Source organism: Pundamilia nyererei, unplaced genomic scaffold (genome assembly GCF_000239375.1).
Source record: "Pundamilia nyererei isolate P.nyererei 1_Seehausen unplaced genomic scaffold, PunNye1.0 scaffold00071, whole genome shotgun sequence".
NCBI lineage: Eukaryota > Metazoa > Chordata > Actinopteri > Cichliformes > Cichlidae > Pundamilia > Pundamilia nyererei.
This window is the reverse complement of record NW_005187472.1, coordinates 374,847-393,177: the sequence shown is the minus strand read 5'-3', so window position 1 is coordinate 393,177 and position 18,331 is coordinate 374,847. Positions and strand designations below refer to the sequence as shown.

Below are 18,331 nucleotides of genomic sequence, written 5' to 3'. Positions count from 1 at the left end.
CCACGTGTTTGACACCACTAATCTTGGTACAATCATACATGAAGTTTTAAAATGGTCTGTAAGTTGTCTGAGCTCCTACAAACTGCTGCTGTTATTCACGTGTCATAAGATGGGAACAAACCCTGGATGATTAAACGTGCGAGCTCCAGTTTTTGTGAACAGACTGTAAAACTGTAAACGGAGGAGCTCTCCGGTTCAGTATTGGTCAGGCGAAGCAGCTTTCAGATGCTTTTCAAAGACAAATAAGCCTGTCTGCAGAACTCTGGGGTGGTAAAAACTGTCTGGATTTTCTTTTACAAATCCTACAGATGAATCAGTCTCCCGAGCGCCGTACATGGTGGGCTAATATTTCACATTTAGCTGAAACGTGGGTGAACTAGCCCTCGTATCAACCTGTCCACCGAGAGCACAGACCTGCACGGGGAGTAAGAGGATTTCAGTGCAGAACAAACCCAGATGAGGGCAAACTGCTGATCTGCAGCAAAGGCGGGTCATGCTTTGTCACTGTTTCCAGGTCTCAGAGGAGGGAGGCTTCAATCCTTAGTCTAAACTCCAGCAGTTTCACTCAGGTTCGGTGCGATCAACCCGTTATAATCTGTGTCTGTGATGCATTGAGAGGCTGTTTGTGATTTACTGCGCTAATCTGCTTAATTGGAACTTGGATAATTGCACATTAAGACACAATTAAATGCTATGAATCCCTTCTTTGGTCGAACTTCAAATTAGCTGACGGTCATTTAAGTTACGCTTTAAGGAATGAGAAGATTTACAGCGACGACCCAAGGAGGTTTTTACTCAGAAATGAGACGTCCAGGTAGATAATTAAAGTGAAACCTCTCCGGTGTGAGAGGGAGAGGCATAACGGGCAGCTGTTCAAGCTGTCGAAATGCTGAAAAATGGGTCCAAATTTCAAGAGGAGAAATTTTAAAAGCCATTAGTGGGTTACAGGGGCGACAGGCAGAGATACTCAGACTTTCATCTCACATGTTTCCTCCTCCAGGTTTGTGGTTGGTTTGTTCATCGAGCCCCTCGTCTTCAGACTAGCAGCAGTAAATTTCATCCACTATAGAGTTATCAAACCGGAAAACTACCCCCAAATCTCAAATCTGTTCTTTGTATCAGGCTGTAAACATGTTTATCATAACATAAGAGTCTATGGGGACGGAATCACTGCTGCAGTCTCAAGTGAATCTCAGAAGAACTGCAAGTTTTGGCACCCGAGCCATTTCAAATGCCACAGTGCGAGCTGAAGGTCATCGCTCGATGGAGCCAGCAGGACTGCATTCCCTCTGCTGCACCCAGGAACTCTGTCCCTAAACAGAATCAGTAAAAATGAGTTCAAATTCATCCACTTCTTGTACTTCACTAAATTTGAGGCATCAGCAGTAAGTTTAGCCAAGTGTGCTGCAGCTCTAGTTTCTCTTTATGGCAGCTTCCGAGTATCCTAACATGACTGATGGCACACTGGGAGCCATTATGCACCGAGCCTTTTAAAACAGCAACACTAATCAAAGATGACTGGCCATCGGATCAGGAAAAAAGATCCCTCGGCGTGCATGCAGAGTGTGGTCAGCATCTTAAGAGCACAAGAAAACAAAAAGTCCAAAATGAACCCAATTTGCCTGTGAAATATGAGACTTTTGTGTCTTTGGGAAATGTTATTAAACTGGTTGCTGTGCATCAAAGGGAAATCATTATGTCAAAAAAGAGGAAGACGCTGGGACATTCGCTCTGACAGCTCAAACCGTGCAAGGTTACAAGAACCTTGATGCTTCCTGAGCTGCGGGAAGGTCCAATATTTTAAGTTTCTCTGCTGGCACCAGGCTCCACGCTTTATAGCTTCACATTCCCCCCACTCTGGATCTAATGGACCGCCCTTGACAGATGTGGTAACTGAGCAATGAGACACTAACACAAAATATTTCTCACGTGTTCATGTTTCAAAAGTAACGTGCTGAAGAAGTGTGAACGTAAACTGGGAACCTGCTCAAAATGACAAACAGACTCGACTAAGCCACAAATGCTGCAGTCACATGGACAGGATTTTAAATCCAGTCTGTTTGTTTCATAGTTCCAGCTCAGGCCAATCGCTGGGAAAACCCACAGCTTTTTCCTAAAACAATCACACAGTTAAATGAAAGAACAGGCTCAGAATCAGCTGGCACGGTTAAATCAAATATTCATGTTAAAAGACGGTGATTTTCTGATTTAGCAGTGTCGTGTTTTTAAGTTTCTGTTACTCTGGGTACATTCAAATAGTCCAAAAAATTATTCTCTGACTTCCTTTTCCTAACCACTTTTCCATGATTCTGATGGAAAATGTCATGAGGTCAAGGAAAAGTGTGAAGGACACTTAAGAAGTACTTAGGAAAGAGAAAGAGTGTGCCTGCATTTAAACTTCTTAATGAGATGCTAGATGTCTGCCATCCTGAAACTACAATGGACTACAAAACAACCTACTACATGCTAATGTGTTCTTACTCTGCTGTTTTATGCAGGTCAAAGGTTGGAAGTTTTGAGAAGAAAAAGGAACATTTTTTGATTACATTTTTACATTTATTTTAACAAGATTAGCTGTTTAATACGTTTTGTAGCTTTAAAGGTTTTCCTGCTAATAAAGATGTCCACCATGGCCATTCATGCTACACCAAAGCAATTAACTAATTAAGTTATAGAAATCTTCCTGTTTTTTGTTTCTTTTGTGTGTGTGGTTATTTTTTTACACAGAAATTGATATTTTACAGGACAGTCTGAGCAATGAGCTACTGGAAACCTTTCTGTAATTTATCTGTAAATATTTCTTAGATTTATAGCTCAAAGAGTCATGTGGACAGATTCCTTTCTTTTAGTACAACAGCATTTATCATGCAGAAAAATACTGGCAGCCACCAGTGCTCAACCTCCTAATAGATAAATCTATGATATCAATTTTAAAATCCTTTGTCACTTTGTTCTCAAGCTATTGCATTCACAAGACTTTTAGAAAGCTTGCCCTCTGAGGTCACTGAGATTCAAACTCATCTGAGATTTTTTGCAGATACTCGTATGGCACCAATTTAAGAAGACTGGTTATTCTACAGAAATGTCCAATTTTGGGATGCCAAGATATTTTTAAATTTATTTTATTTTTCTTCCTTTTTACATCTGTCACATGCACCGCCTTTTTGTCACTGGTGTTACTCCTTTGGCAACTTTAAAGGCTTTTATGAAATATTATTTCCTCAATCTCATCAGCACATGTGGTCAGAGCCACAGAAGAATAATGGTGCAACACATCAGGAGATTATCAACCAGGATCTGATTATATGATGTTCATTTATTTGCTATAATAATTAAAACATTTGAAAACGTTAAAAATGAGTAATGACATCACATCACAACCCTTAATTGTGACAAAATTCAATGTAAAATTATTAACACCTTTAATATGACACATTTTTCTGCCACATCTTCTGCAAAGACAGAGACAGCACATCGGCACCAGAAAGCAGCGTTTTGCTTCTTAGTTTATGGTTATTTAGTTCCCTTGAGTACTTTAACCTCATTAGTGTTTTATTGTTTACTTTTGGTAGTTTGAAATTTACTTTTATTTTTTAAAACCTCACATTAACAGCAGTGACAAAATGACACAATAAAATATTAGTATTCTATGTTTAAAACTGTACGTAAGCGAAGTACTTGTGTAAGTAAATGTACTACCCTACTTGGTTGTGGCAGCACCCCACTCTAGACTCACCCCTGATACTTTATAGTTATACTTTTGCAGATTTCTGCAGATTTCCACTGCTGTGAACAAGATTCCTATAATAGCTCTGTCCAAGACTCAGGATCTCCTCACCTGGTTGGAGAAAAACTAAAAATGTGTGATTAAAAGCGTGAAAACTGGACAGAGAACAGTATGAGGCAGCAGTGTGGTGGCACCGTGTGCTGTAGGTGTTGGGTTTGAGTTAAAGGGATTTAGAGTTCAGAGAATAAACCAAACCAGATGGCCTGAGACCTCAAATACCCAAATGTTACCCACAGCCAGAGTGGGGGTGGCTGCATGGTTTTATTTGAGGCACTTTCCTGTTTTCGTTTTTATGCCAGCATCATCTCCCATCAGCTATATGCACATAATTTGTATTAACAAAATAGATTTCTGTGGAAACATGATGTGGGCCAAACCGTTCAGTGTCATTAATATTAATCAAAGACAAGCCAGAAACATTTTGTGAAGTTACTCGCTGTCCTGCTGAGAGGTCAGGCACTGTGTCAAGACTTCATCGCAACTTTGATTCAAGATTTGACGAGATCAAAAGACTCTTTAATGTCAGTCCAACAGATTTCAAAAGCTCAAGACGCATGATTGTGTTTATAATGATGGTCCTGCGGCAACATTAATTTTGATAAGAGTGGTTTCAGTTTCAGTCTAAATCTTTAAAAGAAAAGAAGTAAAGGGAACCTGTTGTGCCGTTTCTTATTTCCTTTCATAGACATGCTCCGTTCTAGTGGTGGATGATCGCATTGTTCAGCCAGAGTTTGAACAATGAGGTTCAAATAATTCCTGAGTGCTAAAACAGTCCGTAGACAGCTGGAAACACTCATTTTATCACAGTTTTTAGATTTGGATTTCTCATGTAATCTCATTCAGCTCAAATAAATTGCATTTTTAAAATGCCAAATGAAAACAGCAACCTTATAATATTCCAGAGAAAACCCCAGCAATCAGAATCCTAATCCCCTCTGAGCAAACACTTGGTGACAGTGGGAAGGAAAAACTCCCTTTTAACAGGAAGAAACCTGTCGGCAAATACCCGATAACTGCTAGCCCAGTGGTAATAAAAATTGAAATGCTTTACTACCAGAAATGTAAAAGGTTTGTCTTCAAACAGCACTACAGCCTGTATGTTTTAAAAGGTGTAACTTTTACTTTGAAGGCAAACAGTTCCCATTTCAAGTTTGCATTGTACTTTTCACACTTTCACTGCAGCTTGGAGAGTAGGAACAGATGGGGGTCACTGGCAGGTATGTGGGCTTGCATGATTGGGACTTTAATGAAATGCTAATTTCTTTTGCTTATTTTTTTCACACTTGGCTAGCAGTTTCCAGATTGTTGCAGACCAGTTTCTAAGCCCAGGCCTTTTTTTTATGTCAACCTTACACTGTCACCACAATTGTCACATGTGCAAAATGACGAACAACTTAATGGTTAGTGGTCACATCTCTGCAAAGCCTCATTATATCAGTAATACAGTCATCTCAGGATGTTTGCAGCTTGTACAAAATATTTTTTTATTAATAATTTTATATCTATGGACAGTTTCTTCTTAATAATAGACAGATCCTTTTGGAGGTCATTAAGGTTTAAAATCAGGGGCATGGCCTGACACAGGCGGCTATAAATGGATCATCTCTATACTGTGTTTGTGCTGTCGGTGCCTTTTGGATAATTTCTAATGCAGTTATCAGAAGAATAATATACCTTGTTGTGCAGTTATTTGTACTAACAGACTGTTAAGAAGTCTGTGCTCCTGTCATGCTGAGAAAAATTCGAAGATTTATTTATTGCTTTTGAGTGTTTTATGGAGACAGCTGGTATCAAGCTGTCTAGCATTCATTAGTTGAAAACTCAGCGCTTTTTCTTCTCATCCAAGTCTATTTCCCAGGCTCCAGAAACACCCAACGTGGCCAAAATGCTAAAATTGAATCTTAGAAACCAGGCGGGGAGTTAATAATGACAGCAACCATCTTTCTATACAATAAACTGAGTGGCTGTGAAAAATGAGATAACTCTGGATTATTTTTGAAGCAGGCTGCATGTGTAACATAACTCCATATGTTGCAGTAAAAGTGTCTGTTCATTATTAATCATAAGCTGTACTGTACTCTTTATTTAAGAAACATATAAATGCCAGTTTGATAAGGATCATTCCTCATTTGACTTTCTATTTTCATTTTCATGTGAACACAGTGTTTGGATGCCCAGCAGGAATTTGCTCCCAGCTTGAGAAGCTCTGCTCCAGCGCCTCTGACATGTTGGTTGGCTTTCTGCAAACTGTTTACTTTTTATTATTAATTTATATTTAAACTGTTTCCGTTGTTGTGAGACAGTTAGAAAAGTAAGCTAGACTCAGATGGTTGAATTGCCTCTGCAGGGCTTCCACACACAGAGCAGAGTTAACACTGAGATATAAATGACACCATAAGGGTGTACTTCAGTCAGAGACAGTGGGTATAATGATGATGGTTGTCACAAATCACTGGGTTGTGTTTAATGTACTTCAAACTTTTTTAAATTTTTTTAAATTTTGTGGCCCTGTGTTCTTTAGACCAACTGTACAGCTGTTGCAAAGGAGGACACTATCCAGGAGCCATGAGGATCTCATTCTGAACATTCATTCTGCTCCAGACCAGAAGCCTGTGCTACAAAACAGGATTAGGTGCTTATGTAACAGGGTCATAAATCACATCTTGTCATAATAACACAAAATGTGTTGTAAACCTCCAAACCGTTCCTTTTATACCTGACTTTTAGGACCTCCAAGCCTGTAGTTATGTTCATTATCAGTTAGAGCCCCTCCTCATTGTTGTTCTTCTTTGGTGCAACCCTATAAATACAGTGTACCTCTTTTGCTTCTCCCCTTTTCTACAATTCCCCTGTGGGAGAGGTTGGTGTCATTTCTTTCCAACACTGTAAAACACACATATAATTCATATTTAGCCACCCTGATGTTTCTGATTGTAATTTTAGTTCAATTATTGTCATCATTATGCCTGTTTTTTGTTAGATGCTATAAATGTGTAGTATGTGTGTGCCACATATGTGTTCTAGGGAACGTGAATGCTAACATGAATAGATAATTCTTGCTAGCTTGGAAGTTGTGGTGGATTGAGCTAACCCTCTTCCCCACTGTTTGTATTTGGTCATAGGAGCTGGAGTGGGCAAGCTATTTATTTGGAGGTCTTTCTTTCTTTTACCTTTTATCGTCAGACACAACGCAGAACCACACCGGTCACACTTATCCAGGTAACTTCAGGTGTAACCCTGAAAAACGAAATTCGCAAGCAATTTTAAATCAGTGTTATTGTTCTATAAGGATTAATACGTGATCCTAAACAGAACACTTGTAAGGACTTGTTTACCACCAGTGTTGGTCAAGTTACTTGAAAAAAGTAATCAGTAACTAATTATTGATTTCTTCCCCCAAAAGTAATCCAGTTACTTTACTGATTACTTATTTTCAAAAAGTAATTAGTTACTTTTTAAAAACATGATTTACAACCTGAATACGTAATAAAGCCATAGATCTTTCAGCCCAGTTCTACTTTTTCTGCATAATCCATCATACAAAATGTAATCAAATGGAAAAGTCTCTTTTTAAAACTTGTTTTATTAGTTTTATTTTTTTAACTTCATGCATCAAGCAAAAATGTAATTATATACAACATTCTCTGTCTGGAAGAAATTAGTTTAACATTTAAACCTATTTTCTGCACATTCCAGCACATAAAATAAAATAGGTTTTTGTGTTTACACTCACTCTTTCAAATAAATGCAAGTGAAACACAGCAGAAAATAAATAAAATCAAAGACTCAGTCCTGTTGCTCTATTTTCAGCTGTATAGCAGGAGCAGGGCAGGCGGATGTTTGCCCTGGTGCAGGTGTGTCGCAGCGGTCAGTGGAAGATTCCGTGGCAGCGCACTCGGTGCTCGCTCGGAGGTTTGGGGTTTTTTTTCGCTGTAAAACGTTTTCTTCTGTACTGTACACTGTACAGCGGATGCTAATGTTTTTGTCACTTTTTACGGAATCAAACTCAAAGTAAGGTCAGTACTTCCACGCGTTAAATGCTGCACGCTCATACTCTCTCCCGCACTCGATATATTATCCATTGTTGATCTGCACACAGCTGTTGCCACCAACGTCGCACTCGCTTACGTCATTGTCATGAGACACTCCCGCAAAGAAATCACAGCTTTAGTAACGCAGTGTGCTTACGGGAAAGTAACAGTAATCTAATTACCTTTTTTGCAATAGTAATCCCTTACTTTACTCATTACTTGAAAAAAGTAACGCGTTACTGCCCATCTCTGTTTACCACACATCAAATTTGTGCACACACTAATATTTTAAAAGTTAACAATAAATACTAAAACATGATTCAGACCGTTAAACGCCAACAGGGCTGAAGCTGAAAGAATAAAACTGTCTCACTGTCTCTTAGTTTAATGGGATAACCATTGTAATCTGTCAGCTTCTCCCATGTCCTAATTATACAGCTGCAGTCTAATACTGATAAGCGTAATAGCTTAGAGAGTTAATTCCTCTGCTGGCATTACTTACCCATGTGAAATAGTCGTGAAAAAAACAATCATTTTTCATGTACATGGACATGAATTGTCCATACATGAATTGGGACAGGAATAAGTGAGTAATGAATTTAAATAGGAAATGAATAACGTGTTTGTCCATAAAAGTGAGCAGGAGCCAGTATGACCATCAAGAGAAAGCTTGAAAAGAGGCTCATATTTCTGATATATGTATGTATCCTGTATGTATACTTTTGACCATGTGTGGTTAAGAGAAAACCCTAAATAAATTCAAGGTTGTACACCCGACTCTTGTTTTTTTTTAAGTCATTAAAGATGTTTGCTGTACTCTATTTCCTCTCTAGAAAGAGAACAGTTCAAAGAAATAATTAAATATCCAAAACTATCATGACATTCATGCCAACGATTGTATGAGTGCACATAAACCTCTGACCACAACCGTATAAATTACAGGCCATGGCACTGTTACCTTCTAAAACAATCACAATACCTTGAAATAACACAAAAATATTATTAACAGTTCACTATAACTGTGATTAGCAGTCATGGACCATTTACACTCCAGATATCGTGGTGCATGGGCCTTCCTTCCTTTGAACACAGGGTGATGGCTAAAGATACTTTAATTTTTTACAAACTGCTCTGTCTTACTATTTTCATATACGGAATGTGTTAATAGTAGATGTCATTACATATCTATAAGCCAAGTTTTTACAAATTGTAACTGATGATACGAGTTATGTTTCATTAACTATCAGCCGCAAAAGCTAACTTCCCTAACTTGGTTTGAAAAAGCACCACATCTTATCTCACATGGCAATTTCCCATCCAATAATTACCAAAAATCCAAATTCTCTATCCTTGTATTTATGCATTTAAATTGTCTGCCTAACCACATATCACATGATGACCCTGAATACTGAACCCCAGCTTGTGGGCTCTGAGAGAGTAAAAAATATTAATCAACATAATTCATACCGTTACACATCACCAGGCCTAAAGCTGAAATAAAGTCTTACACAAATCTAAATCTTAATTTAATGGACTAACCATTGTAATCTGCCAGCCTCCCCAATGTCCTAATTGTACAGCTGTAGCCTAATACTGATAAGCGTAATAGCTCATAGTTCATTCCTCAGCTGGCAGTAGACTTCCCCATGTCTGTCAGGGTCTCATGAGAAAATGTGAAATAGTCATGAAAAAAACAATAGTTTTTCATGTAAAAGGACTAATTCGTAAGTAATGTGGAAAATGTATTTAATGTAATAAGCATGTATTTTTTCCAGGGAAAGTGGGCAGGAACCAACATGCTCATCAAGAAAAGAGCTTGAAAACCGATGTATTTTAACCCAAACCAGAATTACTCCAAACCTAACCCAATAACCCTTAAATGCCAAGACCTAAACAAGTAGCTGTTAATGCTTAAAATTAACCAGTTGACATTTTTAATTAACAATTATACTGTCAGTATGACTCAAATTTGGACGCTGAAATGATTTGCTCCATTACTTCCAAATGCAGACTTCCAATTGCTGATGTTAGGAATCCAGTTGATGCAAAGACATCCTAGATATGTTGGACTTGTGTATAACACCATCAGCTGGTTGGGCTTCATTTTGTAGCCCATCTATCTAGATTCCTCTCTACCAGCCAAAGCAATTCAATGACAACACACAAACAACGTCCTTAATGTCGTCCCAGTACTGAAATCGTTTATTTTTTCTCTGACAATAAACAAAGAATATCAGTAATAAACAACTCTCAGTTTGTACTGATAAGATGACACAAGAACATCACTGTTATTATTTGGATTCTGGAAATATAAAGACATTTAGGAGGAGAGTTACTGTGATAGTGAGTGACAACAAGTGCTAATAAATGGCAAAATACACTCATCAGTGCAAGGTACAAATACAGGACATCGGAGTAAATGCTAGAAAAATACAACCCTTGTGAGAGTGACGCTCTTCGTGATGTGAGCTGTTTTAAAAACACAGACGCCATGCTTCATCTACCCGTATCAGTGCAGCCAATCTGTTCCCTGATCCTCGTCTCACGCTACATATTTATTACACATATAAATGTTTTGCTACTGCTGCATTTTTACAAATATTACCATCAACAAAGAAGAGGTAAATACAGTTAATACTGATGATAATGTGCGGTGCTTTGTAGCTATACATCATGTGAAAAGAATATGGCTATCATCACCTTGATGAGTCTGATATGTAGATTCAGGTGCATTCATGTTCTGTATATGCAATCAGTTTCTTACTGATAGTGTGAAAAGATGCATCTCGGCAAATATCTACACATGATAAATAACGATAAAAGTTCAGGGGGACGGGTGGGTTAAAATCGTCAAATGTGCCGGGATGCATTCGGAACACCAAAAACAGCAGATTAAAGGACACGGTGTACTTCTTAAAGACAGAGACTCAGATATCTTACAGATAAATGTGCAGAAAAGAAGTGGCAATCGGGAAAGATCAAGACACGAAAGAGGATTCACGTGTATGTGACTTTAGAGTTCTTCTACTTTCTGAAAAGAAAGTGGTAGAACTGTTAGCTTTTGATAAGTTGCGAAAAGTTTGACTAAAAAACTTGCCGTGTAATTGAAAACTGTCACACTGTTGATTTCCACAAGGGATGCTCTCGAGTTAGTAAAAATAAGGGGGGGTCTCTGTACTTTTGCTTGCCTTGAAAATTTTAGAAAAGTGCAACCCTTGAATTGCTGCCAGATATCTGAGTCACTTTATTAAAAAAATAACACCAAACAGTGAGCTAGTCATATTTGTAACACAAAAGAGGACACAGTGTACTTCTTAAAGAGATAAAACGTGCAAACTGTGACGCGGAAAATATTAAGTCCAGGAAAGAGAGGATTCACGTGTACGTGATTCTGGCTGAAGCGCATCTTAACTGTGGCAACGTTCTACATTCCCAAACTCAGTGGTGGAACTCTTGGCTTTGATTTGCTTAAGCTAAGAAGCTGTTCTACTATATTTCTTGTAAAAACTAGAGAGGGTCTCTTGAATTAGTCCAGAAATAAAGATGTTCTGCTGGAGCCTAAAAATGTAAATGTCCTTCACCATTAGCTTCATAGAGCTTCCCCTGTTCTGGACTACTTTACAAGTGCCCCATAAAACAGGATGTCCAAAGAGCTGAAGTTCTCAATATATTTACAAGTTCTTTAGTTTACCTTAAATATGAGCAAAGCAATGGAAGAGTTCAGTCCAGCAAAAAAGACGTAACTGGTCTTTTGTTGCTGTGACAGAAACGTGTACATGTGAATCCTCCCCTGTTGGATCTCTTCACATGCTTTAATGAAAGCTGTACGTATTAAAGTTTAATCCACAGCTTCAACCAGAGACAATAAATTTCCCTGAGCTAGCATGCTGACAACTGAGTGCGTTACCACTCTAAGATTACATGCAAAACTCATTGCTTTGTCCTGATGTCATAGCTGTGGAAACGCACAAAAAGCAGCTCACATGTGAGGAGTTTGAATTCAAAATGAAACGTGCAACATTTACCTACAAAACAGTGTCGGAGTATGTGAAATAATATTTAAGCTTTTTTTTTTTTAACTTCTTGTAATAAAACAGGCCATATGAAGCATCACTGGGATCAGAGTAAATTATAGAGGCTGAGTGCATGCAAGTGGATATTAACACAGTGACAATAAAAAGTAGTTAGCGCACACTTTAGAGAATCACATTACTCAGTCAGGTAAATGGCAATCAGTAGGTAGTGCTGTACATAGGATAACACTGTAATCTCGAGTTTTGGTGGGCCCATGGGAAAATATATTACGTATGTATCCTAGCTTAGATCGTCATTTTGTCTGGAGCAGACTTAAATCTTAAACCTTTAATAAAATGTTCACACATGGCTGAGAAATGTAAATAAATGTGGCTACATGACCTTTAAGGAGAGACAGCCAGTGCCATTATGGAGGTCTGCAGGTGAAACGCTTATGTTTGTTTGTCACAGCCTACATGACTCACCCGGTATTCAATCCTCTTAAGTTTTGCTGAAGCTCAACAGTGACGGTTAGCATGGCTCCCTCGAGCTACAGCGTCCAAATCCAGAAATGTTGTGGAGAAAAGCTGAATTTAACAGTACAGACAGATTTGTTGCACATCTGCTTTGAATCCATGTAGAGCCTATGGCATAGTCTATGAGCGGCGTTTCTCTCCAAATTTCTCATCTGGTCAATTTTAAAAATGGGAACAGAAGAAACAGAAACTGGAAATGCATAGGAGGAAACAACAGTATGGAAAATGCTAATCACAGTCTCTGTGGGCTGCATTGATGCTACATGCAGTTAGACTTCCAAAATTATCAAAATTGGTAGATCCCTGTTGTGAATGAATGCTGTATGTAGACTAAAATAACGGAAATGGTTTTGTCAGGTCCATTTTAAAGTGGACATGAAACACTACATGTATAAAGGCTAATTTATACCACCAGCCCTGCTCTCAAAAACTGATATAGATGTAAAACTGCCTGTGAAGCTGAATTTAAGAAATAAAAGCTTAAAGTAAAAGTTTTAAAAACGTGTTTAGTGCCACTGGGAACATTATGCCACTTGGTTGGTTGGTTGTGGTCAACAGACTTACATTAGTTTATGTTAGCTAACCAGTACAGAACCAATAAATGTGGAAAAAATAAGGACACGAACAATAAAAATCAATCTAAGGGGGTCACTTTTGTGCTACCCATGGGTGCAACAATGAGCTTTATGTTAAAACCAAGTATATACTGTCCACTTTCACTTTCTATTTCTTACGTAGCTGATTGGCAAGCTGCACTGACACAGAAAAACCTACCCGTTAGCTGTAATGTTCAGGTTTGTAAAGCACTTTAGAAATGAGGACAGTGTGGAGGAGTGCCTGTTTGAGTCAGGTGGTTCACTGGACCAACAAGCTGGAGTCAGAAACTCTGATTTTTCCATGTCTGACTGAGTGTACCAAGCGGTCTGGTCTGCTGGTCTCAAAAAAGTGCTTTACAAACCCAAAAATTACAGCTAACAGGTGGATTTTCCTGTGTTAATGCAGACAGTCAAACAAAAAATAATCACTTATTGCTTAAGAAATAGAGAGTGAAAGCAGACAGTATATCCATCTATTTTCTTCCGCTTGTCCTTATCAGGGTCGCTGTTAGCAGCAACTAGCCAAGCTGGTGACATAATGTTCCGTACTAACAGAAGATGGCATAAACATGTTTTTAAAACTTTAACTCTAAGCACTTAATTCTTAAATCAAGCTTCACAGACAGTTTTACATCTATGTCAGTTTTTGAGAGCAGGGCTCCATGTGTAAATTTGCCTTTATATGTGCAGCGTTTCATGACCACTTTAAATAAGCTTAACAAGTAAGCTTTAATATGTGAAAAACAGCTGCTTGTTACTAACATGAGCTCTACTTTATCAATGTAACTTTCAGCTTGGAAACATGAAACCAACGTGGAAGTACGTTAAACCTGCATTCTTTCTCGTAGCCAGCAGGGGGCGACTCCTCAGACTTGCGTGTATGAAAGACAGTGGGAAGAACCCCTTTAATTTAGTTCTGACTCATGTTAACTCCTCTCCATTGATTTATGACTTTAGTAGGTGCTTTTCTGATGAGTTTATGGGTTCCGTCTATTTTTAATTATTTTTATTTTTCAAATGTATGATAGGTTTTTAAGATTTGAGAATGTTAAGATGGTGACAATGAATTTGCTGCACTTGAAGTTTCAAATACAGGATTTTGGTAACCAGTGGGTGACTAATCATAGCTATGTCCATTGTGTTTTATAGTCCGTGATCACACCCACAATTAGAATATTTTGAGATTATAGGTAGCTCTTTTAATGCTACAGTAGCTTTTATGCTAAACATGCTAAATGTACATTTTAAACTTTTTTTCAAGAAAAAAAAACCTGTTTTTCTGTGAAGAAAAGTCTGTTGCAGATAAATACAATCAGCTGCTCACAGCTGATGCCAAACAAGATGCAGACCTCCAAAATGGCTGCCAGACAGTTCATTGCTACACCTGAAAGGCTTCTCGGTATCTTAACGCTACACTGAGCAGAGGTGGAAGCCTAACAATGCCAAGCTGGCTTTTTGTCCCACTTCTGAGCATTTCATCCGGACACAGAATCCAAACTGTGGGATTTGGAGGTCCTCCATGTGTGGCTCGGCGATAAGTCCACCCAGTCGCATGATTTCTCTCTTCAAGTTGACTCATCCAGCTTCAGAAACTCTAAAAAGAGAAGGGGTGGAGCAGAGTGAGATAGTGGATCTCTGAACCATACAAACAATATCCAAAATGAGACTAGTTTAAAGGAGAAGCCCAAACTGTGATTAATAATAATAATATAATGGAATATTTAAGAAATGCCTTTAAAGATGATTAATCAGCTCACAGGCTTTCTTTGGGGAAAAATTATAGAGAGCAGGGTCTGCCAAAATCAAAAACTAATAAATAAATAATTGTAAAAAATGATAAACTGTTACCAAAATAATAGCATCAATAAATATCTGCATTTATTGTTACACATTTGGCATTTGAATTTACATTTGAATGGAAAAATAAAAAAAGAGTTATTAATAAAACTTTATTGATCAACCAATAAATTGACTCAATAAGAGCCTCTTCTTTTGCACATTGATACAGAAATGCATTAAAATGTAAAACTGTAAAAAGAGGGTAGAGAAATAAATAAGTTTACAAATATATAAGCAATACCTGCAAAAAAAGAAAGAAAAAAGAACGATACGCAAAAAAAAGTAAACAAAAGTACGAATTTACAGCAGGGAAAATGACTTAACGGTTTACTGTCATGCGCTTTAATTTATTTTTTATTATTTATTGATCTATTTATTATTAATGAAAGGATAAAAAAGTTAAACAATTTTAAATACTATTTTGTTTTGCATAGTATTTCTGGAGCCCACAGTGTGGACTGTGAAAAGCAAAAACAGTCCTTTGAAAGTTTGTATTTCTAGCCTCCTGCTGAGCTCACACTTTTTACTTAACAAGGATCCTTTTATCTCTAAAAAGTATGAAAATTCTTCCTCAAAGCCAGCAGACTCGTTGGAGTAAGAGGACTGCCATTAAACTGCCCCACAGAGATCCACTGTAATTTCAGCTTTTTTCGCAGACACTACCTCTTTATCAGTCTCTTTCCTGTGATTTTAAGTGATCTCACACTCTGAGGTACATAAAGCAACTTTTATGGATATTCACGGTTTTATAGAAGTTGAGGTTGTGACTTTTTATAAGCATTTTTTTGAGAGCTGGGCTGAGCCATGTCCACCAGCACAGCAACTTCATCTGCAACTAAACTGAAGCTTTGTACTTGCTATTTTAATTCTGAGCCACAATTTCATATATTTGTGGACAGGCTATAATTTGTGTTTGCTTGTGTAGCTCAGTGTGCTTTTTTCTATAAAGAGTGGGGTTTGGTTTATTTTGTATACGGTAAAGGGCATAAAAGTACATGGTAGATCTTTTGCATTGACTTTACTTGCTGGTTATAAAGTGGCTGAGGAGTGAACATTGCCTTACGGTTCCACTTTATGTTCCTCAATTGCAGCTGCATACAGAGAATTAATTTCACACAAAAAAAAAATGTCAGCAGGTCTTGTCACTGATTCCTAAGCACCTTAAATTATGGTAACATAAGATGTATCTGGGATAAAATGTGGTTTAAATTGAAATAGGACAACTGTGATCTGATCCCATTGGGCAAAGATAAAACAGTAACATCCGTCACTGCATGTTGATGAGTGTTCCTGACGTGTTCCACACATAGTCTGAAACAAAACTGACAACTAGTCTGATTCAAGGAATATAAAGGTGGGTGAAAAATCAATAGGAAAAACCTGAATCCCTGACCCTTACAATGTGATGCCATCATAGTTCAGGTCCACTTGTTAAGGCAGTCACATGTGCCAAATAAATCTACTGAACTGGAATGTTTCATTGCCCAGCAATACCTGTGACATGATAGCAAAGCTATTTTTTGTCTGCTATCATGATAACAGCTGGAGGACATGTGCCTTTTCTGCCATAACTCAGCTAAATTTCAACTTTTTTGTTGGCTTTCCAAACAAGTTATTTTACCTCCACCTGCTTTCTTTGGAATTATTGACATATCATGAAAGCCTTCACTGCTTTTCTCACAGTCACTGGATAAAAGTGACACTCCTGCAGTGTTAACTTATGAATTTTTGAACCAACACCACAATGTGGGTCATTGTCTCAGTTTGTGTGACGAAGGCGACAAGGGCCAAACACACTATGGGGCCTTACATAAAGTGGTGCACCTGGTCATCAGATCCCCCATCAAAATGGCACACGGGCTTGTTGAATGATTTGATGAGGATGAAAAAGATGTGAATAGCATTTATGGCCTTCATAGTCACTAGATCCTAACACAGCCAAACACTACTGAGGAATTTTACTGGCAACACATGAGGAAACATCTTTTAAAAGAATGGTCTTAATCCCTCCAGCAGACTTCCAGATACTTGCAGAATAATTACTAAAGAGGACTGAGAAACTGTTCTGGACTTGTTTTGGTTTTTCCTGTTATTTTTCAACCTTTTCTCTGTAATCGCTGCATAAAGATATTGGAAATGGGCTGCTGAGGAGTGTGAAACACTTCGATGAGTGTGTTTCTATAAATAAAAAGGTATTCATGAATCTTTATGTGCATCTTGCTGTGATTGCTCATAACCTGTGGCTATTTTTTAACCCACAGGCACGTCTCACGACCTACTACTACACACACAACCGTTGTAAATGCCAGCGTTAATGTAGTGTAGGAAGATGCAAATGATGTTTGGCAAACTTGTGTTAGTCATGTGTTCAGTTGCTACCATTAAGCGTGCTTTCTGCTCAGTGGGGATGAAAATGGGCTTGAAAGCAAAGTGTAGTTTGAAAGAAAAAGTTATTAGTCTTTTTTTTGTGCAGTGTGAAAAAGTGAAATTACTGAACCTTGGTCTGTCTTTATAACTGCCAGCTCCAGTGACAGGTTTTAAAGGCAGCATTTGAACGTGTCTGACGAGTCTCCCGAAAGAAGAGTTCACATTTATTTTGGTGGATAAAAACTGAAAAAGTATGAAACTTTAATGAAACTTGCCAGTAAAACTTTTCAGTGGGTTAAAATCAACTTAATAGTATGTAATTTTCAGTACTTAGAACAAACTCTGACACTGTTTTTAGTCCTTAAAAGTCCTTGTGACCCCGGCAGTTGGAGGGTTCATAATTTTGCATTTTCCAAGGCTACAGATCAAAGTTCATTACACATAAAAGCCATGTGTTTTAATGGTTCAGTGCATGTTTTATAGATGAATTTAGTTGGTTCACTGGATTTCGGTGGTGGTAATCTGAAAATAATAATAAGCTGTGTATCTCACTACATGTAAAATATGCATACAGTTAAAAATTCATATATTTTTAGACACTGACTTAAATGTGTTATTCTAGCTGTGTGCAAAAACATATTAAAGCTTCAGTTATATGAATTTCAGCCATGAGCTTTAAGTGCAGACTGTCTAAACTGCACATACTGTCTGTCACGGTATTTGTGTTTCAACTTATGGAATTATATTCTTTGATTACTGAGGTTCATGTTTTTGGGTTTCTTTAGTTTTCAGGGATCGTAGTCCTCTCTCCCTTAGTGTTTATCTCAGCCTGTGGTTAGTCTTTGTTCCCATGTTTCCCTGTGTCCCAAGTCTAATGCTTTTGTATTCCCTCTGTTCCAGAGGCTGTCTGTTTCCATGTCAAGTCTGCGTCTATGTGATGTCATGCTTCCTGTTTTATTTTGATAGTCCTTGCCCAATGTCACTTTCTTTGTCTCGCGATTTCTGGTCCTCTTGTCGTCTTGCCTGTGCATTTAAGCCCTGTGTTTTCCTTTGCCCTTTGTTGCATTGCATCCTCACTATGCTGTGTTTTTCCCTCTGTGTTCTTACACAGCAAATTCAAAAGTGTTAAAAGTCTTCTTGCAAAAGTAGAGTTAATTTTAC

General features: G+C 37.9%; 1 protein-coding gene across 4 annotated transcripts in view; it reads right to left on the bottom strand.

The window, feature by feature from the left end:
• Nucleotides 1-13,610: 13,610 nt before the first annotated feature.
• Nucleotides 13,611-18,331, bottom strand: part of LOC102195024 (nck-associated protein 5) — a 100,058-nt gene continuing 95,337 nt past the window's right edge. For all 4 annotated transcript variants that reach the window (XM_005736805.1, XM_005736806.1, XM_005736807.1 and 1 more), the window contains one exon: nucleotides 13,611-14,558. In XM_005736805.1, coding sequence (XP_005736862.1) covers nucleotides 14,557-14,558 — 2 coding nt within the window. In that variant the 3' untranslated portion in view covers nucleotides 13,611-14,556. The remainder of the gene's footprint in view (nucleotides 14,559-18,331) is intronic.